This window comes from Bidens hawaiensis, unplaced genomic scaffold (assembly GCF_021521415.1).
Source record: "Bidens hawaiensis isolate Kalapana, Puna unplaced genomic scaffold, B.hawaiensis_p1.1 tig00419464_1, whole genome shotgun sequence".
Lineage (NCBI taxonomy): Eukaryota > Viridiplantae > Streptophyta > Magnoliopsida > Asterales > Asteraceae > Bidens > Bidens hawaiensis.
The window spans coordinates 397,525-421,454 of NW_027504872.1; the positions used below are offsets into that span (position 1 = coordinate 397,525).

A 23,930-nucleotide genomic window follows, 5' to 3' on the forward strand; every position below is an offset into this window, starting at 1 on the left:
TATATTTTATGTTTTTTTAGATCCGATAGCGTAACAAATGTAACCGAAACCGGCCGGATTTGTGTCGCGTTACCGCCTTAGTGCCCGAGTCCGACAACGCTTGGGTTTGAAGAGGTAACTCGACACAAATACGGCCCGTTTCGATTACGTTCGTTACGTTACTATAGATAAACAACGAAAAACATATAAAATTTGAGGTGGACCAATGGTCAATAGCACCCCCCCGGGGGGGTATATTGGTAAACTTGCGCATTGATAAAACCAAAGTCATGACCGTTGACGTGGCGAGTCTATGCGAAGCGCAAATTCAGTTGGTTTCCGTTAGCATCATTATGGTACCGGGACTAAAACAAAATAAAATAAATTTGACGTTTGGTCGGTTTCCATTACATTTGTTATAGTAACTAAACTAAATAAAACAAACAAAATTTCACGAATTAATACGGTGCTGCCAGACGCCCCAATAACGCACTTACAACACCAAAATTCTTATTTATATTGGTTAGTAATAGTAATAGTAATTACCATCTTACTTCAACTAACTTAGTGTTCAACAAATCATTGTTTTACGAATGTTCAAAGTTCGTGTAACAATTACGGATGTTCAAAGTTCGTTTGAAATCTTGAAAACGTTTAAACCAATCGGCACTTTTGATTAGTTGGAAGCTGAATGTTCAAACCATAGAAAACAGTTCGGTTTACGGTTTATACCAAAAACAGGCCATATAAAACCGGACCGGACTGTAAACTTATTATTGAAACTCAATGCGTGAAACCAAACCATTAGTAACGATTCAGTTTAAATTTTCGACGCTTTAGTTTTCGTTTTCAATGAAAAAAATCCAACCAACGGTTTAGCTCACTGTTTAACCTAGAAACCGTTAAAATTGAACTGTGAACGCCTATATGTAACATGTTAATTTTTTTAATTGAAAAAAACTATAGTAATACCATACCCAAATTAAAGACAATAAAATGCTCATTTTTGTGGTGTAATTTTTTAAAAAAATGTATTAACGTATGAAAAAGTTACGGCCGTTGGAAAATCGTTGGTGGGAAGTTGGTTACAATTAAAATAAAAAAGAATACATAGTTAAAGATGAAGGTTCAAAGTTGTAATAAATTTTAAAACATACAAAAGTTGAGTAAAGATGAGGGGCAATGTTATATCTTTTTTTATGTCTATTTTCTAATGGACAAGTTTGTCCATATCTTACATGCTATAGAAGATGTAACTTAAGCTTTACAAGTTGTGAATTACTTAAAATATAAATGTCTTAATTTGCCCATGTTTCATGCATTATATATATTATATATAGTATAGATTTGAATACTTATATCATAAACCAGTTTGATACATGTCAACACGTTAATTAGTTCACCAATCTCTTAAGTGGAGCAACTTGTTGTTTTTCCACAAAAGATATTCAGAAGTAGTCAACTAGATAATTAACTTTTAACAGGAGCTTACAATAATACACAACACCATCGACCTTCTAGTCCATTAGTATGTGTCGATAGTTTAAAGACTTGATATTTTATTATATCTTATTCGAAATCTAACTTAAGTGAATTTTTCTACAGAAAAAATGTTTCTAGATGAGCAACACTTAAAACGTCAAACTTAATATGAACAGTAGACATTCTGACTCATCGTATTATTATTATTATAAATGACAAAACACAACTTTGGTGTCGCAAGTACCCGATTGGGCCACCTGGCGACACCTTAGTGGTCGAGCCATTTGTTTTTCTCTGTCTTTTTTATTTTAAGTACACCGACCAAATGCCAATTTTGTTTTTTCCTCTTTTTTAAGTTCTGGTACCGTAACGTACATGACGAAAAACAACCCAATTCGCGCCGACTTGAAGCATTTTTTTTCACTTCCGATATCGTAACAAACGTAACAAAAACCGACCGAATACCATTTTTTAAAATTTTGGTACCGTAACAAAGGTGACAAAGACCGACCGACTTACCAAATTTGTGTAGACTTAACTCCCATGATTGACAGTTCTCAGACTTTACCAATGCCCCGGTTTTATCAACTGACGCCACCCATTACCCTACTTCAATTTTTATTTTTTGTTTTAGTTCTAATATCATAACACAAATAACCGAAACTTACCAAATTCGTGCCGACTTACCGCATCAACGTCCGAGACCTATAATTTGAGTTTTACCACCGCCCGTATTAAAATCAAACTTATTGAATAACCATTTAGGGTTAAGTTTAACCACAATCAATTCATATTCTCGTTCCGATCAAAAACCTAAAACACAAAATAACGTCAGTGCATCAAACAAAATAATAATACAAGAGCGTCACGCCACCGAGTTGTGTAGGTGGATTCCCCTTTGACCACTCGCCACCATCCACATTCATTCATCCATTAAATAATATTAATCCAATCCAACCCAACCCCCCACCGCCGTTATTCTCCGACCTATTCCAACCATAAAAAACACACAAATCCATTCAACCCACAACCTATTATTACATATCACATATTTTTCAGATCACAAAATGGAAGTCAAACGCCGAACAGCCAAATCACTCGTCGGAAAACTAAGCTCCGTCTCCGAACAAACCCGCACCGAGTCCTTATGCGAGCTCCGCCTCATCTCCAAAAACGACCCGGAAAGCCGCTTATTAATCGCCGACGCCGGCGCCATTCCGTACTTGTCCGAAATCATTTACTCCCCCTCCGCCGTCGCCCAAGAAAACGCCACCGCCACTCTCCTCAACATCTCAATCTCTTCCCGCGAACCACTAATGTCCACGCGCGGCCTTCTCGACGCGTTATCCCACGCGCTTCGTTACCCTGAGTCACCCTCATCCGCCCAGGCCGCCGCCGCCACTGTATTCAGCCTTTTAACTGTTGACTCCTACCGCCCGATTATCGGGTCGAAAAGAGATATTTTATATGCTTTGATTGATATTATCCGAAACCCGAATTCGCACCCGAGAACGGTTAAGGATGCTTTGAAAGCTTTATTTGGGGTTTCGCTTTATTCGTTGAACCGGGCTACGGTTATTGAATTGGGAGCGGTCCCGGTTTTGTTTAAGTTAGTTGTGAAGGACGGGCGGGTTGGGATTGTGGAGGATGCGACGGCGGTGATCGCTCAATTGGCGGGGTGTGAAGAAGCGGGTGAGGCGTTTAGGAAAGTGAGTGGGGTGGGGGTTTTGGTGGATTTGTTGGATTTGTCGACGGGGTCGAGTGGACGGGTGAAGGAGAATGCGGTATCGGGGTTGTTGAATTTGGTGCAGTGTGGGAGGGAGGAGGTGGCGGGGTATGTGAAGGGGATGGCGGGGGTGGTGTGTAATGGGATTGCGGATGTGGCGGAGAATGGGAGTGGGAAAGGGAAGAAGAAGGCGGCGGAGTTGTTGAAGTTGATCGGTGGTGGCGGTGGTGGGTCGGGTGAGTTTGGGGTGAATGGGGTTGAGGATGTGCGGCAGGTTGATAGTGCGGTTGCACAAGCGTCTTTTTGAGGTGTGTTTGCTATACTGATATGATACTGATACCGATACTGATACAATGTGGTTTTGTGTTATTGTAAATATTTACAAGTTACAATCCTTTAGTGTATGTTTGCTTAATTTAATGATATGACAACTTATAACTTTATAGTTAATAATATTACCGAAGTGGATGAATTGATCGATGAATACCTAGTTGTGAAATGACTATAATTGTAGCGTTAGTTTATGTGTCGACTTGAAAAAGGTTAAGTTGGTGGTTTCTGTATATGTTTGTTGAAGCAAAGGTTGTTGGGTTCGGGCTTTGGTCTCGTGTGATCCTAGTCTTGCACTTTTTGGTTATTGCCGAGCCAACAACAAGGGAACTGGTTAAAAGGGGGTGGAGACGGAGGTCTCTGTACTACTCTCTGACGGTTAAACATGTATATATGAAGTGAACTCAAATTGACGCTACATAGTGATACTAAGTAGTTGAATCAAATTACACTTTAGAATCATAACGGAAGGAGATGGGAAATCGGATTACAGAAAGAGATGGGAAGAGACGGCAATCACCGATTTAACACTTATATTCATGCATAAAATCTCATTCTTCCCCAAGTTATATTACTGCGACTCGCAAGGGTTCTTTTTCGTGGTTCTCAAATGCTTCAGCTTGCCGGGCTCACTGGAATGGGCTGTTTGATTGGATCCGTATGGGCTTAGGTTTATTGGGTTTATAATAATACATAGCATCTACAGAGAGCATAGCAAGAGGGTAGTGTGTATATTAGTGTCTGGATAAAAATGGAAGAATATCCTTTAAACAAGGGATATTCTTTCAATGGTAAGTCCAGGTCGGATACTCGTTAAATGGTAAGTTCCAGCTAGGATAACCAAATAACGGGTCCAGACTGGACGCTAGTCAAATAGCTAGTCCGGGTTGGACACTCGACATCAGTGTTGATCTTGGATGCCATGTACTCTCTTATATGGTTAATGGTAAGATCAACACTAGGCGTAAGTGCCGAACGGAATAAAGTAAACGGCCCAGTTACTTACTGGTTACTCGGTTAGTAACTGGCCTAAACCCATGAGTCACAACCCATTCTTGGACTTGGAAGCCTTTGATCTTCTAATCGAATTTGCAAAAAAAACAAAAAAAAAAAAACAAATACAACTAGACATGCACAAAAAAACCGGTTCCGGAACCTAACCGGTGGAACCGAACCGGAACCGGTTCCAGTTCCAACCCGGTTGGAACAATACCCGGTTTGGGTATTTTTGTACCCGAAAATCGTACCCGGTTCTAATATTTATGTGTCAGTACCGGTTCCAAACCGGTTCCTACCCGGTTCTTAATTGGAACCGGTTTGGTTCGTACCCGGAATAACCGGTTCCGACGGGTTTTTTTGAAGGGTCAAACAAAAGTCAAACTAGCCGTTGGAACCGGTTCCAACGGTAATATAGCCGTTGGAACCGGTTTTTTTAGACACCAATTAGCCGTTGTTCCAACGGTAATATAGCCGTTGGAACCGGTTTTTGGGCCAAACCTATATATAAGTTGTTTCCATTACTTGTTTCACCACCAAACTCAAAAACAAACTACAATACTACTCCTTTAGCAAACCCGTTCCTTTACCCGACCATCCAACTAAATATTATTATGGCACCCATCAAAAAAACTAACAACAAGGCTAAGAAGAGTGTTTTTGTTGCCCCCGTTCCTGTTACGGAGGACCCAAGGGTTGTTACGGTAGTCAACCATAACCGCAACCAAGACGTATGGAAGAATTGGGATTTGATTGTGGATGACGAAGGTTATCAAAAGGCTCGTTGCAAACTATGTGGTTCAATATTAAAGCACGATTCCAACTCTACTTTGAGAAAGCACATCGAGAAGCCATATTGCAAGGCGTTGAAAGGGATTGGCGCGACCGATCAAATTGACTTGGGTAAAGATGGTACACTATTTCGTTACAACACGACTCAAGTTCAAGATAGAATGGCAAAGTTCGTTATTCAACGAGGTTTGCCGTTTAACCACTTTGATGACCCGGAGTTGACGTCGTTGATTCGCGAAACTCTACAACCGAGATACACACATGTAAGTCGTACTACCTTAAGACGTCATTGTATCAGGTTGTGGGAGTGTGCTAAAAAAGAGTTAATCGAGTCTTTTCATTCTTTAGAAGCCATGGTTAGTTTAACTACCGATGTTTGGTCGGCACCACACGGGTTGCCCGAATCATACATATGTGTCACCGCTCATTGGGTTGATCCGGTGACATGGCAATTGATGAAACGCACCATCGCTTTTGAAAACTTCCCGTTCCCACATACCGCCGAAAAATTGTTTGAATTACTTGATGAAGTTATAACGACTTACAACTTGAGAAATAAAATATTTTCGATTTCGTTTGACAACGCTTCAAACAATACTAAGGCGGCTGAAAAATTTATCACTAAATATTCACCACCTTGTTTCGGGGATTTTTTTCATGTCCGATGTGTTGCACATATCATCAACTTGGTTGTCCAAATAGGTCTTGACAATGAACACATTTGTGATGATTTAAAATACTTTAGACTTATGTTACAAGATGTCTTCAAAAGTGGTAAAAGAAGACATCTTGAATATAAGAACTATTGCAAGTCGGTTGAAAGAAAGTATTTGGGGCCGAATTGGGACGTTCCAACCCGTTGGAACTCAACTTGTCATATGTTAAAGTGTGCTTTTGCCCAACGCCAAACTTTACAAGCTTTTCATAACAATCTTGTTGAAGAACGCGAGGCCGATATGTTTCCGGAAAGTGTTTGGGTCCAAGTCGGTTATTTGTTGGAGTATCTTGATATGTTCAAAAAGTTAACAACAAAATTATCGGGAGTCTATTACCCTACTAGTTGTTGGGTTTTGCAAGAATTGTACTATATGTCTTGTGTTTTTAAAAGCTTTGCGGAGAAGAACAAACTCTTCGAAAATATTGTTGCGGTGATGAAAGAAAAGTTCATAAAATATTTTGAAATCATACCGCCGGTCTTCACTTGTGCCGCCGCATTAAACCCCTATTGGAATGTTAATGGGGTTGAAACAACGATTGAGGAAATATTCGACAACTTAGGTATGCACGAGATTGACCCGAAGTTGTCGACGGAAGCGAAGGACAAGTTCAACAAAAACCTTCAAGACCTTTATGACCATTATTTTCAAATGTATGGTCCAAGCACGAGATCGTCTTTTGTGAAAAAAACAACTGGTAGGCCGTGCAATGACCCACTTATAAACTTGATGAATGGGATTCGTGCAATGACCCACTTACAACTGGTAGAACAAAACTAACTCCCGTGTCTCTAGAGGTTTGCATTTGCCTAAAGGACCATTTGGATGCGGTGGATCGTGTACAACACAAGGCGAACTTTGAAGACGAAATACCAATAGAGCGTCATATTCATGATGAGGAGGCGGAGGACGGGGTTTCTTCCGATAACGAAGACGAGGGTGAAGACGAGAACGAAGACGAAGAAGAGTTGTAATTATTTGTTTTGGTAAACTTATTTGTAACTTGTTCAACTAATATTTAGTTTTGATTTGTTTTATTATAATTACTTTTGTTACTCATGATTAATTGTTTGTTACTTTTTTAATAACGACGAACATTTTATTCATCTAAAAAATAACTATTACAAACATTATTAAAACATAAACGATACTAAACATAACAACTAAAACATAAAAAACAAAGTCCGTCGTTTTAACCCGGGAATACTTATTTTTGGGTTGTAGAGCCGGACGACTCTCCCACTTCCGTTTTTTTAGCTTCCATTCTTCTTTTCTCTCGACAATACTTATTCGTATGTTTTCATAATGTCGAGTTGGACGCTGCTTTAAGAAACTTCGAGCAATATTTGCAACGTGCCAACTCATGTGAGTCGGTCATGAGACACAAATCGTAATGAACCCAAACATCGGGGCATCTTGTTGTTTCGATCACCATAACAACGTCATCATTGGTTGCCATTTGTTGACGGTTTAAGGTTAATTGTGGTTTGGAGTGTGTTTTATAGTTTTGGGAGTGGTTTAACAAGTACACAAACAAACCTTGCTATTTATAGAAAGAAGATAACCTATTTATAGTTAAAAAACCGGTTCCAACGGTCTAAAACGGCTATATAGCCGTTGGAACCGGTTCCTAACGGCTATAATGTTTAAATTTCAAAAAAAACCGGTGGAACCGGTTTTTACGTAAAAACCGGTTCCGGTTCCAACCTACCCGGTTCCTAAAAGTTTGCATTTCTGGGCATCGGTTCGGGTCGGGAACCGAACCGGTTCCTGACTGGAACCGGTTTCATTTTCTACCCGGTGTGAAAAAAACCGGTTCCGAACCGGTTCGGGTTTTCAAGGTGAACCCGATTTGTGCACCTCTAAATACAACGGACATAGTTTTATTATCTTGTATGAGCTGTCTTAACACATTTAGTGCTACCTTAAAACGGCATATCTAATAGTATCTATACACAAGGTTAGAAACCCTATGTATAAGTAACCATATACAAGGTTAGCAACCGAACTGATGTGGCAATGATGAACTCCAACTCCATGCACTAACCTCCGTTGTGGAGGTAAAGTCGGTTCCAAAGTTTGCAGCGCCGAACAAGTCCTGGACGAAAGTGGGTCCCCTCAAATACTACATCCACTTTTAAACACCCTTACTTTTATATAATCACCTACTTCTATATTTTATTTCTATAAACTCAAATACTTTTATAAACTAAAAACACTTTTATAAGTATCTTATTTTTATTTCATATATATTTTAAAAATAAAACAAGTTCTAGTAAATAGATTTAAATTAAAAATAATCAAAGTTATATAAATAAAAATTTAAAATTACATAAACAATAAATAAAACAACCACACGCAAACACACAAATAAAATTATTAATTTTTTTTAAATTACATAAACAATCATATTTTTTTATTAAAAAAGTTTACCATTGAAAGTAAAAACAAATAAAAAAATATATTTTAAACTAAAAAGAAAGATAATTAAAGTGGAGGGTTGAAATTGGTTTTAAAATTTAAATGAAAGATAAATTACATTTGACCCACTTATCATGTTTACTTCCATCCAGTTTTGTTGATACGCTTTAAACTGAACATCACCTATAATATGCAGTTATTTAGTTTAGAATTCTGAACAATCGCACGTCTGAACTAAACATCTTATTGAAGATGCTCTTACGTGTTTACTATATAGTATTCTAGTTTTTTGAACGACCAAATTATGTTAAACTCAAAAGGGAGTAGCAAGCTGCTAGTCCCAACAGTTTACAAACACCAAATTTACAATAACCACCTAGCTTAGTTCAAAGAACTTTACACCAAATACAAAATTGTTCAAAATGATAGACCATCCATTTCCCCCTATGCTTTATCCATAGAAATGAGAAGTATTTGATATATTTCTTCAATCGAGTGATCGATACTTCGTCTTATTAAAAAAGCGTCTCATTTCTTGCCTTTAACAAGCACCAATATGTTTGAGTATTGTCGATTGGATTACTTTATTCTTTCCAACTTGTACCCTTAGATTTAAGTGCTCTTTAAGAAGATCTCTAACCTCAAAAGCGTATGTCGTGTAATGTGGCACCAATTGCTATTAAATTGCCAATTGACCGAGGCAACGTAGCAAGATATTAAAACATGTTTCACCATAAGTTATTCTAGTTATCAATTATCATTAGTTGATCCAATCAACAATTTAGATCACAATTGCAAAGTAGTTGTAATCACGCTGCAAACGCTTCTGATTCTTTTGCATGATCAATAGTCATCAAGGATTGCATAGTAAGTTTTGTTTCAACTTTCAACTAGTTGTTAAATGGTTACAATTGTTATGACTTATGAAATTACACAGCTAAAACTAATTAACAAAACAAAACTTTGTCTAAAAAAAATTGTAATATATTAGTATACTCTTGCAAGTTAAAGTGACTGGCTCAGTTTAGCAAAAAGATAGTTGGCTTAATTGGTATATAAGATATTGTTTCCAAAACATCAAATTTCGAGTATTCAATGCAAGATTAGTAAAGTTTGTATTGGTAATATGTTGTTATTTAACTCTATGATCAAAAATCAACTGCATACGTTTCATCAAATACGCTCATATGATATGCATGTATTGCATACGTACATGCATCACAACTGAAGACAACATTGATCTTAAAGCTGTCTAAGCACATCGAGCAACTACCATAACTAATACTGAATGCTAACCGAAGTGTGTGTGGGTGATACGGATATTGACTCTTATAAATAGTGTCACAGTTTGATGGATATCTCTCTTTAAGATGATATGCATGCATTACATAACTACATCGCAGACAGTTGAAGATAGGAGATTCACCCAAGTAGATGTGGCACGGCAAGTTATGGCACACCGAGCAAGCACCATCACGCCAAGTGCCTTTGGCAAACGAAAGAGGATGGTGGTGAAATCAGTTCTGATGAGTATACTCTTCAGAACCACCTGTCTCACCGATCAAGCCATACAAGATAATTGATTTGGGTAGAGATTCTAACCGAGCACAAGCTGAATGTATGGACTGGCCACATTTATGGCAATGGTAGAAACAGGCGTTAGGATTAAGTTCCTCCTCACAAACTTCACAAAAATAATCACCCTCATGGTTTTCTACTGGGGAGTAAGTTAGGGTCATCGGGTGCTTGTCATACCTGTGCCTAATTGTCTTCGGGAATGAGAATGCACACTCACGATGTAGATGAAAATTACAAACGCCACAACTAAATGAAGTCTCTTTTTTAGACTTGAAACCAGCCAAACACATATGACAATAATCTTTGTGCAATCTTGTCTCAACTCTTGAAGGTAAGTGATCTGGATGAGCTTTGTGAGTGATTGTTCCAATAAGTGCACACGAGATGTCCACCGTGTAATAATCATCATCAGGACAATTTAAACAACGGTAAAAAAACCCTTTGCAAAAATGGTTGCAGACACGACAAAACGCATTAGCATGAATTGGATCTTGATAGAGATAAAGCTTATGTCCCGCTTGACCTTGTAGTATTGGGGGCAACCGTGTGCACAACTCATGGAGAACAAATTTGCATTCTTGTGTGTTGCACTTGTAAAATGGCGTGTCTATGATCGGTCTCAAACATCCATCGCATGAACCTTCAACCCTAGTCATTGTGTCCACTAGAATGAGCGGATGTTGATGACTCTCATGAGTTATGCTCTTCGCGTTAGTTTCTTTGGGAAAGAGCTTTGTGAATGTGTTTTGAGTTAGATCAGGGAACGGGAGATGGAAAATAATAGTATTGTTGCCTTGGTAGTTTGAGGTTTCAATTACCGCACCTGATCATGAACCAGCATTATTCATTAAATAATTAATTGAACAAAAGGATATGAAAAGAAAACAGTTTATTGCGTAGACAATATGTAACGTATATGTTGGATTTAATTCCCTTCCCACACTAGACAATGCCGGATTGGGTCGAGCGGGCCAATTTCGAGTTATAGAATTAGGTCAATTAGTTAAATCAGTTAGGGAGAAATAAGTTAAATGAGTTGTATTTAATTTATGATGGCTAATTAGATTAGTTAATAAACATGTGAGTTTTACTTATTGTCTAACTAGTAGTCCATGAAGGGTAGGACACTAGGACGAGGGCTAAGACTCTCGGCTCTAAAAGAAGTGTTTTATCTTATTTCTTTTACCGTATAAAGTACGGTAAACAAGTTGATATGCATAGCAAATAAAATAAGGTGTCTAAGATAAAACAATAAAACCAATTAGATAGAAAAACTTTTATACTAACTTATTGTTTGTTTTTTTAATATAGTTTAAAGATTGACATATAAACATAGATATATTTAAACAGAAATAAGTAGAAATAGTAAAGGTTAATCCATGAAGAATGAAAATAAGTACCGAAATTTCACTTAGAATAAACAATTTATAAAAGAATGATATATATTTACTGGGAACTAGATAGTATTTTACATTTTATGCAATTAACTATTAAAAAATAAGTAATGTATTTACCTGAACTGGAGAGCTCACATCTTGATTCTATACATTTAAGATGAATATAATATCTGCATTTTTCGCATTTGTAAACCCAAAGATTCTCACTATCAGTAAAGGAGATGTCACATACCCTACATGTAGGATAATATTTTGCCTTTTGATATACTATTGGAAACGTGTAGGCAAGGACGAGTGGATGAGTATGAAAGAAACGACTATATGTGTCATCTTGAATTAGCAACCTTTTTGGCCGGAATAAACAATCATTATGGATAAGAGAACGAAAACATGTGGAACATTCATAAAAATCCCCTTTATGTTCATTTCCACATGCATCACATTCTGCTATAATTTGTTTATGCCTACAAACAGGAATTAAAGGGTGTTGGTGGCTAGGGTGATAAATAGTATGGTATTGTACCTCATCCAGAGCACAATCTAAACATATGTTAAACATACATGCAGAACAATGATATCGGAGTTTATGATATTGTGAAGTACTATTACACGTATTACACTTTCCTTGCGGCTCGTATAAAAAGAGGGTAAGAATATGCGCACTATGTGATGCATGCTGTAACTTTATTGGAACAACTCCACACAATTTATGAAGTGAGTAATCACATTGATCACATTTATAGTAATACCTGTGATAATAGGTGATTTCTTGATTACAACGGTTACATAAACATCGAAAGGCTTGTTCAAATATCAAATCTTCCTCATCATCGTACACTGCTTCAACATGCGGATATTTTGGGTTCATGTCTATGAGAGACATTGAATGTTCATGTTGTAACACCACCATTTGTATGATTATATTTCTTTCTTTTGATAATAGACTTAACAATATATTGAAGAAAGAAGAGGAGATGTTTTTCAAAGTGAACTAGAGAACCTAATAGCAAAAAGAAAAGATCAATGATAACTAAGAATGGTGTATAAAGGATAATATACTAGAGTAAATTTATATGTGAATCTTCCTTCTTTATTCTTTACTGGACGAAAGGTTTAGGTATAAGTTTATTTTAAGTTAACTACCAGACATCCTTATGTGTAGAGCATTATTTTTTAAGACTAAATAAATGATTACTCTTGCATTTTTTCAACAATTTTTTTTTGTCATTTAAAGTCCATCCAACTTTTCATCCGTAAGGATTTGAATTCACTATCACATTTGAACCATTTTGAACCGTCTTACATATAATGCAAAGTTAAACGTGATGTAGACTTCAAGAAGCAACCATATTTTAAGTTGTATGTCTAAAAACTTAGACATTAGCTTCTAACAATATATGAATCAAAATGTTAGTTATTAGTTGGTTTATTTTTTTAATAGATTTGTGAGGTATGTAAAATTTCCCAAAAGTTTATTAGTTGTCATGCGGTGATGGATAGTGTTTGGGATCTTTGAGGTCTCAGATTTAAAACCTAACTTAAGAGAGTTTTTTCAAAAAGGTGAGTGATAGAGACCGATTCGAGATGATCAATCTCCCACTAGACCCGTAGAGTGGGTTAGACTCAGAACAAGAGAGAAGAAGAGATACCAAACTTGAAACAATTTTCTTATTATTTTTCTTCTTGAAACAATTACAATTTATAGGAGAAGAAAACACATAAAATAAGAAAAATATAAACAATAAAGAAATCTAGTTATAATATGATAAGGAAACTAAATAATAGATGTACTTAAATAATATATTAAACTTAATTAATAATATATCGTATTAGTGGGTTTCCTTTTTGATAACTACTAGAAAAAATGGCTTCCATGACATGTGCATAATGACACGCGCCGATTTATGACGCGCAATTGTGCTAGACATTAAGAAAATGTCATAATTTTTGAAAATAAAGGATTTTGACACTCATTTTTGTGTGTCGTTAAACCATTGTCATAAATTACAAAAATAAGTTGCGTGTCATAAATGCGGGTCGTCTTCCACCCAAATATCTTAGACCCATTTTGACCTAATAACTACCAAACACCACAGTCGTTCAAAACACCATCATTGTTCTTCTCCAAACATTCTTCTCTTAAGAAATCACACCACAAACGCCATCACCACCACAACATTCTGCCACCACCACCAGCCACGACGGCCGTCACCATGTGAAATTGGCACAAACCAGGTGAACTCGGCACTGTTTCGGGTATTCCGGAAGAACATCTTCGAAGAAGGGTAAGATCCGATCCAACCTTCAATTCATTCGATACCCATTTACTTTCTCGAATTAAAGCTTACCGGAACATAAATTTGTGTTTTGCAATTGACGGATTTCGAATATAGGGTTTTGTTCATTACAATGTTAATTGATGCTGGATTGATATAATTAGGCATAAGTTACAGTAACACTAATTCCCAAATTAGGGGTTTTGTTATAAACTTCTTGTTTCTCAGTTAGGGTTTGTGTTGATAGCATAATAATAATATGATTTTTACTAATGTCAGCTTATTATCTATTCAGCTGCTCGAACAGCTTCACAACAAGGTGCCCAATTAGTTATATCAACTACCAACTGAAGTGTCCGCCCGTTCAAGGTACGTTGATTTTATGTATAACATAGTCACATAGATAATTAATACAGTTTCTGTTTGGATTAATTTTAATTATATTTATATTAATTTACATAGGTGTTTTGCGTGGACTATCCAAGACCAGACCTTGACAGCACATCTAATTTCTTGGAAGCAGCTTACTTGTCTTCAACCTTCCGAGCTTCTCCACGTCCAGCTAAGCTGTTAAACATTGTAATTGTTGGTGCGGGTAATTATTATTTCTTTTGGGTTGGGTATCATCCTTTATACAGCCTAGGGGTGCAAACGAGACAAACTGCTCGCTAGCTACTCGAGATCGGATTGATAAAAAGCTTGAAACAAGCCGAGTCTTGTTGAGCCCAAGCCTTAATAAAGCTCATTTATTTCTCGAGCTTGAGCTCGAGCCTTGTATGAGAGGATCATTTAGGCTCATTGAGATTTAACGGGCCTTGTATATTTTTAAATTTACACTCTTTTGGACTTCTATGTGTTAATTTCACACACTGAGCTCGAGCCGAGCTTTGGCTTGTTATGGTACTGCACACGAGCTCAAGCCAAGATTAGGCTCGTTTAAGGCTTTTCACAACATATAAAAGTAATAGAAAATGTATATAAAATAATTAATAAATAAGATATGAGCCGAGCTCGAGCTCGAGCTTGGGAAAACAGCTTACGAGTCAAGCTCGGGCTTTAGGAAAAGAGCTTGAAACGAGCCGAGTTCTATCTCAAGCTCTCGTAAGTCGAAACCAGCCTAGCTTGAGCCTAGTTGAGCTTAGGCTCGGCTCGTTTACACCCCTAAGTTATTACAGTCACACTTAATGTAGTTTGTTAACGTTTTGCATATGCAAGTTTGGCTGGTCTTTCCACTGCAAAGTATTTGGCTGATGCAGGTCACAAGCCGATTTTGCTTGAAGCAAGAGACACTCTTGGTGGAAAGGTAGCAGCTTGGAAAGATGATGATGGAAATTGGTATGAGACAGGGTTACACATATTCTGTAAGTTTTTAGTCAGTTCTTCAAGTAACTTAAAATGGAGCGGGTGGCTAGCTTTAAAAGTTAACTAGCTATTGCAACCGCCACGTTGCGTCGAGCTAGTGAAAAACCGTGTGTTGATGTGACATCCGACACGTACTCGATGGGTATCGGTATACGACACGGAAACTAAAAAAAAAGAATTCAGCAACAAAACCCATTGCAAGCAAAAAAATTGGGTTACGGCTGGAACCGACACGGATTATAAATATCGGTTAAGACGCCGTTTATAAAATATAACAAGATTTTAATATAAAAAAATAATATGGTTAAGACGCCGTTTATAACATATAAAAAAATTAAAAATGGTTAAAACGCCTTATTAAATCGGTAAAACCCGGGTATTGAAAAACATGAGTGTTGTCGGTCCCGGGTGTTGCGGCGGTGTGTCAACGCGCGCGAATTCGGTCGGTTTTGGACCAAAGTTAAAACAAAAAATAACTTTCGGTTGGTAAAATAAAACCCAAGCGTTATCGGTCCCGGGTGTCGCGGCGGTGTGTCAACGCGTGCGAATTCGGATGAACTTTCAATGCAGTGTATTCTCATTGCTCTGAACCGGTTTCTTAAGGTAAACTCATTATTATCTTGAAGCTTACTATATTTTTAGTTATTGTTGTCTACTAACTTGGTATTAAATTAACAAACAGGAACAGATTGGTTCTAAGATGGCATTTTTAGATGGCAGCCCACCTGAAAGACTATGCCAGCCAATTGTTGACCAAGTTAGACTGAACTCATGGATACAAAAAATTGAGTTAAACCAAGATGAAACTTTTAAAAACTTTCTACTGACTGATGGGAATATCATCAAAGGTGATGCTTATGTATTTGCACTCCAGGTATGTTGACTGAACCACTACTTGACTTTGAAGTTTCCACATATATATGTCTGGGATACACAACCTTTATTGTATGTTTTATATTATGCAGTTAAGCTTCCTTTGCCCGAAGATTGGAAACCGATTCCATACTTTAAAAAGTTGGACAAATTAGTTGGTGTTTTAGTTATAAACGTTCATATATGGTTAGATGGACCCTTTCAATATAGTGCTAAACCTTATAAGATTATACTAATCCAGTACTTTCTCATTTTTTATTATTAATACAATTTTCAGGTTTGACAGGAAGCTAAAAACACCTATGATCATCTTCTTTTTAGCAGGTCATCTCTTATTTATTGCAAAATATTTAATTATTTTTACACAAAAAAGTTGTCTTTTTGTATAACTGACGGCTACTAACAATTGAGTTTGACTACCATGTGATAATGACTTTGACTTAATTTATTCTTTTATCAATTAAACTTGCAGCAAATAACTTTGGTTTGACCAAGTTAGTGAATCCAAAAGAGCATTAAACTTGCAGCAAATAACTTTGGTTTGACCAAGTTTGTGAATCCAAAAGAGCATGAGACTTGTAGCAAATAACTTTGGAGTGTTGTCACAATCACAAGGTAAGTTGTGCTGCAAATTCTTGTTTGAAACATGTTTGACTTTAAGTTTAGGTTTATATTGGTTTGTTTTGACCCATTTCGTTTTGACCACATCAAATTTTTTAACATTTTTCCGTTTAATTTTTTTTCTCAGATTAAGGGAGGCAAAGATGAACGCGGGGAGGCGGATATTGATGGAATTCGAGAAAAATGGTCGCTTTATGTGCCATGGTTATGTTCCGGTGGTGTATTTTGTATTGACAATTAACCAATATTTTTGTTAACTTGGAAATCTTTGTAATATTGACTTAGGAACTCTATTTATTAAATGAAATGAATAATTTTGTTATATTTTTATTTTATGTTGTTTGCCATGAGAATTTAATAATTGTCAATAATGTAAAAATTAGTAGTAATTATGCAAAAAGAATTAAAAATATATTATTTAAAAAAAAATACTTCGATGACGCGCATAAATGCATGTCATATATCACGGTCATAAACGCATGTCATTAAATGCGTGTCATTAAATATGACATGCAGGATGCGTATCATGTTCAATTTATGATGGGGCTTCAATGACACACATTTGCATGTCATATGTCCCCCTTAATGACACGCAATGCGTGTAATTGAAGGCATTTTTTCTAGTAGCATGTTATTGAATGAGTCGGGCCTTAAGCGTCAAAACTTGTATGGACATTTCTCAGGAAGACTCGCTCGGTTATTGAATGGTTTTTTTGAGTAAAAGAATATTTATTGATCATTGTTATAATAACGGTTTTATCTATTTTAACGTAAATATAATGAAATCGAATAATCTTTGACGTGATCCTGGCCAGTGCTTGATACCAAGGCCGGCCATGGCATATGGCAGGGTAGTCGACGGCCATAGGTCCGACTACCCGCTAGGCCCGTTTTTTTTTTATGAAAAACTATATCTATACTTAATGTTTTAACACAATTACATAACACTAATTTGGTCCAGTGGCAAAGGGGTATGACTCCCAACCTGTTGTGGGTTCTAGTCTCATTTGAATCATGTGTTAGCCTATTTTTATATATTAGTTGTATAAACAACCCAAATCATAACTAATGAAGCCAATTTAAAAATTAAATTGTATAAACTCAACAAAATACTATTTTTATTTTAGGCCCAAAATATTTTTCGCCTTCACCCAAAATATTTTTTCAATTCTCGAATCCGGCCTTGCTTGATACTTAATGAAATCATATTATTTCCCAATTTTTTGCTTGGCAATTTGTTAAAGTGATTTGTTCCTCCATTGTCCTTTCGGATCTAATTTATTCAAGAAAATAATATTTATTTATATCATTATTATATATAACACTTAAGATTTTTGGTGTTGCTAATAGGCCATTTAGTGGCACCATATTAGTCCACATCATTTTATTTTTGTTAATATTTTTCTACTTTAGGTATCGTCATGAAAACCAACCGAATATCATTTTCTTTTGATTTAATTTTTATTATGGTATTGTAACAAGCGTAACAGAAAACCAACCGATTTCGCGCAGACTACTGTATTTTGTTTTTTCCGGTATCGTAACGAACGTAAAGAAAACCGACCGAATGACAACTTATTTTTTAGTTTTAGTTCCAGTACTGTAACGAAAATGACTGCAATCGACCAAATTTGCGCAGACTCACCACCTCAACGTCCGTGAACGACAACACTCGGGTCTTCCCAACATCAAAGTTTTACCAACCAACGACACCCCATTGGTGTAAGGTCCCGTTACCGGTAGCCCTACTTTAGCATCGGATTTACTCATAAACACAGTTCTTATAAATCAGAGTTAATTAAAACTTTCACGGAATATAAAATATTAATCATTCGTTACAAAACATTTAATCTTTTCCTTAAAACCATAACATAAGACATCATAGTTAAAACATCGTTTCTTCTATCTTCATATGCCAGCCGTTCAATCCATGCCATGTGTCATCCTCATGCCTTCTCGATAAACATATACACCTACGTGCATACTAAAAGTCAGCTACGCTGAGTGAGTTCCAGTTAATCAGGCGACAGACAATACATACACATATCTTACATACATACATATCTTAACCTTGTATAAATATCCATAAGAGGGCGTCACATAATATCTATCAAAAGAACTATTACTATTATCCTACTGTCTATATTCTCCATAGAAGGACACTCTATATATATATTCTCCATAGAAGGAGCATCCTATATACTTCCATAGAAGGAACACTATGATTTCCATTAAAGGAACACTATGTTTTCCATCAAAGGAACACTGAGCTTTCCATTAAAGAAACACTATGCTTTCCATCAAAGGAACACGGGGCTTTCCATTAAAGGAACACTATGTTTTCCATCAAAGGAACACTCTATATATTATCCGTAGATGGAACTCTATATATAAGTTATCATTTAATATCCATATAAGGAGACAATCATCGCTATTCTTGGCAATACATGCAATATCCGAAGATCGTTCACGTATCGACAAGTAATCATCCCTGCATTACATACAATATCCATATCTTTATTTATAACCTAATGGTACATGCAATATCCGAAGATCGTTCACGTACCGACAAGCAATCAATCGTATCTAACACATATATCATACATGGCATACACTTACCATTTAAGTTAAGTGTATTAACTGTCACATCGAGTATGCACACAGCCCCGAAAACATAACAAAGAAGTGGGGCTAGAAACTCACCTGAAATCTGTTACGTTCACCGATAGTAGTTATTCCTTTCTTGAGCTGTGCACGACTAACTGTATAACAATTACACGTATCAATTAACTATCACTATCTATATCGCGTTTCTAGTTTATTCATAACCCACAACGAACGGGGGTCCGGGGGCAGCGCCCCTGGCAGCGGGGTCTAGGGGCGGCAGCCCCTAGCAGGGTCCAAGGGGCAGATCCCCTGGCTTAACACATTTTCCATTAGGATTTTTAATTACTATCTAACTCGTTAACTCATTTTCTATAACGAATTAAGCCTAATTCGTTATCAATTCACAGTCTAATTCGTTACAAAATCTTCCTACATTCACTATAACGAATGGCCTAGTTCGTTATCTCAATTATAACGAATTGAGTCTGATTCGCTAACTGATTCGTTACCTTATCTTCATCTGATTCGTTACCCAGACACAACTTAATTCGTTATCTGAATTATGACGAATGGTGAGTAATGAATAGCTTGATTCGTTATTTGAATCATAACGAACTGGGTAGCTAATTCGTTATCTTGACAGAACGAATGGGAGTAACGAACTACCTGATTCGTTATCTTAATTATAACGAATCATCTAGTTCTTATCCAGACTTTGACTCAAGGGTCAAAGTCAAAATCGTCAAGAACAATAACAGTCAACATATCTTAGATCTGCAATTAAACCTTCAATTCTTAACGAAATATCATGATTTTGGTATCATTGTAATCGTCTATGCAGCGCCTACAAACCCTAACCATCAAATCGGCCAAATATCCATGTTTAAGGGGTGCGATTTGTGCATCTAGTTACGGGTTATATTATGTTAACAATTAACCTATCAAATGCTAATCAAATTCAGTAAGGTTTGTTTCATTAGATTCGTTTTAATCATGCTAACACAGATCTATGATTTCCCAAACCAAGCCGAACCTATATGAACGATTTCTAAATATAAACGTACCTTAAACGAGTCGTTCTACAAACACGAGCTGGTCTTGATGTTGTTTAGGTTTGACACGACGATCTAGCGCCAACAAGCTTGGGTTTTCGCCTTCGGATCTTGGCTCGGGTTAAAGGATGGTGTGTGTGTGTTTCTCAAGGTGTAGGCTATGGTGTAGTGATAGATAATAATGGAAATGATTAGGGTTTAAGGGGTATTTGTGACATCTGCCCGATCCGACCCGACCCAGGTACCCGTTTCTCTGACCCGATCTCTTTCTTTTATTATTTAATATTTATACTTATATTTTATTTTTAATAATAATAATATATATTTTCCTTCCCGCCTCTTTCTCTCTCTTTCTTTCCGCCGTCCCGTCCCTCTCCTTCTCTCTTTCCGCCTTCTTTTCCCTCTTGTCGCCGTCCCGCCCTTACGCCTTGATTCCCTCTTTTTCTTCTAACTCTTTGCTTGTCCTTTGTTCCTTCCCGCCTAAGGTTGTCTGCGCAGCTCCACGCGCCAGACTCCCTTACAAGGAATCCTGCGTGAAGACCACCTGTACAGCGATTCGCGAGACGAACTCTTCTCGCAGCGCGCTAAGAATTGTAATTCTTCTCGCAGCGCGCTAAGAACGGTAGTTCTTCCCGCGACGCGCTAAGGATTTGTAGTTCTTCTCGCAGCGCGCTAAGAATCGTAGTTCATCCCTCGACGCGCGAAGAATTATAGTTCTTCCCGCGGCGCGCTAGGAATTTTAGTTCCTCCCGCGGCGCGCTAAGAATTGTGATTCTTCCCGCGACGCGTTAAGGTTGGTTCTGTCTGCCTTCGCGCTCGCGCACTTTTGCCTTCGCGCTCCAGCCTTCGCGCGCTAAACCCCTTTTGAGTTTTCTTCTGTTTAATCTAGCCGTTGCTTTTGAGTTGTCTTATCTTTTGAGCTGTTGACCTAATCTGCTTTATGTCTGAAAAGTTGCTTTCGGCGCAGCATGCGCGCCAACCCCATTGGTTGACAGATAAAGTGACTGACATAATCTTTTGAGGATCTGCTTTTGCCATGCTTGACCAGTACTTTATCTGTCCTCTCCCATGCCTTTTTCTGAATCCTGTCAGCCTTTTTCTCTTTTTCCCTGCTACCATATCTTTTGATATCTTTACTTTTCAGAACTTTTTACTGTTGATATCTTTTCTTTTACTTTTGGAGATCTTTTCTAGGGTTTGTGTCCCCTAGGGTTTGCCTATATATAGTACTATTTTCTTAACACTTCACACACTACACTTATTCTCTTCCTCCCTTTTTGCTCTCTGCCGTTGTTCTTCAGCCGCCTCCCTCCTCTCTTGCCTCCGTCTTCCTCCCTGTTCTGCTCTGTTTTCCGGTAATATATATATATATAATAATTTACTTATTAATTATGCTAACTTATATTCAAGACTTAAAACCAATCGTTAAAACAATAATCTTTAATTATAGGTTAACTTGTGCTTGTTTAAAGTTGGTTCTTGCTTTACCTTACACCGCACCGATTATCAAGTGAGTAATCTCGTACCTAATCCCTTTTTGCTTTTAATGTTTTGGGATGTTCATGTGTTCATACAAACTTAGAGTCTTAAACTTGTTTATGAACTTTAGTCGCGCAGTATCCCATGTGTTGAGGACGTAGACTTGGCTGTTATTTGTATGTGTGGATCATTAACCGTCTTGTCGGTCTATTCCGCAGTTTTCATGGTACCATTAGATGAACACGGGAGAACTATCGTTTATGATTTTCTCTTTTGTTACACTTGCACAGTTAGTCTTGTTTGTGAGCTCAATTGTGAGCACTGGCAGTCTTGTCTCTTAGAGTTGGTCCCGATCAGATTACACCCTTGTTGAAAACCAGACATACACATGTTGCGCGCAGATTTATTGTTATCTATGTATTGTATTAAACTTGATTTCTCACCAACACGCAAGTGTTTGACGTTTATTTTAACACATGTTCAGGTTTGCAGTAGCTGTTTTGGAGCTTGTGGACACATAGGAAGTTTTCTTTATTTTGGACCTAGATTAAAATGTATCAAGACAAGTTATTGTTGTTCGAATATTATGATTTATAATATATTGATTTATGACGATTTATGTTATCTTATTTTTGCTTTGCGCGTGCGCGAATGAATGTATTTATTAAATATTGACACCCAATAGTGTCACGAGTAATGAAACAATATGTGGCGCCCCGATGTATAATCCGCCTTTGGTCGGGGTGTTACAGATTGGTATCAGAGCTCGTTGACTTTAGGATAGGTGGTTAGACGTAACGGCCTAGAATACCTAAGAGTCCCTTCTCGCGCATGAGAGAAATCTCATGTTTGCGCGCTTATTGTTAATTACTCGTTATTTATGAATATGCTCGCGCTTGCGCAGTATATGATTTTATGTTTTATTTCGCGATATTTCGATTTTTGTTGAATTTCGATTTTTATTGATTTTTCTTACATATTCGTTTGTTGGGTTTGAAAATCCGAAAAGTCATGGTGATACATGAATAGTTGATTTTCAATTTCCATTTACGATTATGTTCTGAGGTTGGAGGCTTGAAAAGTCATGGTGATGCATGAATTGTCAACCTCCAATACTCATTTTCTTGTGTATTTTATATTGAAGATTGAAAAGTCATGGTGATACATGAATCGTCAATCTCCAATACTCGTTTGCTCGTATATTTTAAATTGGGAATTCGGAAAGTCATGGTGATACATGAATTGTCGATTCTTGATTCGAATTTGTTACCTTTATTAAGTCTGCATTTAGGGTCATCTATTTTACTTTAACTTTTGATAGTATCTAACTCTGCGAAACCAAGCTTTATAAAGTTATACTTTGCGCTAAAACCAAGATATTAACAAATTAAAATTCTTATAGAATGCCTCCGCTATCTCGCCGATTTCAGAGAAGAGAAGCCTCGCGCATGCGTAGACAGCAACGTTCCCAGGAAATGGCCGCCGCAATAGCCCAAGCCTTGAGCCAAAACAATACCTCCAGTTATAACATTAAGTCCTTTAACGCGGGTAACCCTCCAAAGTTCACAGGTCTTGAAGGAGCCACCGTGATGCTCCAGTGGCTTGAGAAAATAGAAAACACTTTCCTCCACACCCAATGCCCCTCAGACAGACGAACCCTATATGCTTCCAGTGTCCTGGAATCCAGAGCGCTTACATGGTGGAATGGAGTAGCTCATGCGCGTGGCGCAAAGGCTGCTTCTAGCATGACATGGGAGGAATTCAAGGAAATTCTTACGCGAGAATTCTGCCCTCCCAACGAAGTTAAGCGCCTGGAGGAAGAATTCTGGAACTTGAAGCAGTACAGCGGAGAAGCGCGCGAGTACGCGACGCGCTTCCACGAGCTAAGCTTACTGGTCCCTCACCTTGTTACCCCTTCCCGCCGAGCCATAGAGAAATTCCTTGGGGGTCTCCCCATGGAAATTCAAGATTCTGTATGGGCCAGAAACCCAGTTACCCTCTCCGACGCCATCGAGTTGGCCGCTGTGCTCAGCGACAACCATGTCAGAGCAGGAACCCTGTTCCTGCGGGGAACAGAAAAGACCAAACTCACCAAGACTGTCCCTGAACCAACAGAAACCAAACCTGAACCCTCAAACCGTAACAACCTCAAGCGCAGGCGCAAGGCCTATGCGCTTACCAACCCGCCCATTGTCCAGCAACCCATTTACCAACCTCCAGTTTATGCGCCTAACCCACTATCA

The 23,930-nt window shown here is 37.6% G+C and overlaps 2 protein-coding genes and 1 long non-coding RNA gene across 3 annotated transcripts; 2 read left to right on the forward strand and 1 right to left on the reverse strand.

Moving 5' to 3' along the window:
* The first annotated feature begins 2,430 nt into the window (after positions 1-2,430).
* On the forward strand, positions 2,431-3,494 carry LOC143609007 (U-box domain-containing protein 4-like). Its single transcript, XM_077083884.1, has one exon. The coding sequence runs from the start codon at positions 2,529-2,531 to the stop codon at positions 3,492-3,494; it is 966 nt and encodes a 321-aa protein (XP_076939999.1). The 5' UTR covers positions 2,431-2,528.
* A 6,465-nt stretch (positions 3,495-9,959) lies between these two features.
* Positions 9,960-10,676, reverse strand: LOC143609008 (uncharacterized). The gene has a single exon (XM_077083885.1). The coding sequence runs from the start codon at positions 10,674-10,676 to the stop codon at positions 9,960-9,962; it is 717 nt and encodes a 238-aa protein (XP_076940000.1).
* A 5,536-nt stretch (positions 10,677-16,212) lies between these two features.
* Positions 16,213-16,974, forward strand: LOC143608987 (uncharacterized). The gene is made up of 3 exons (XR_013149359.1): positions 16,213-16,252; positions 16,456-16,543; positions 16,677-16,974. It is a non-coding gene; the product is annotated as an uncharacterized LOC143608987 (long non-coding RNA).
* Positions 16,975-23,930: the final 6,956 nt, after the last annotated feature.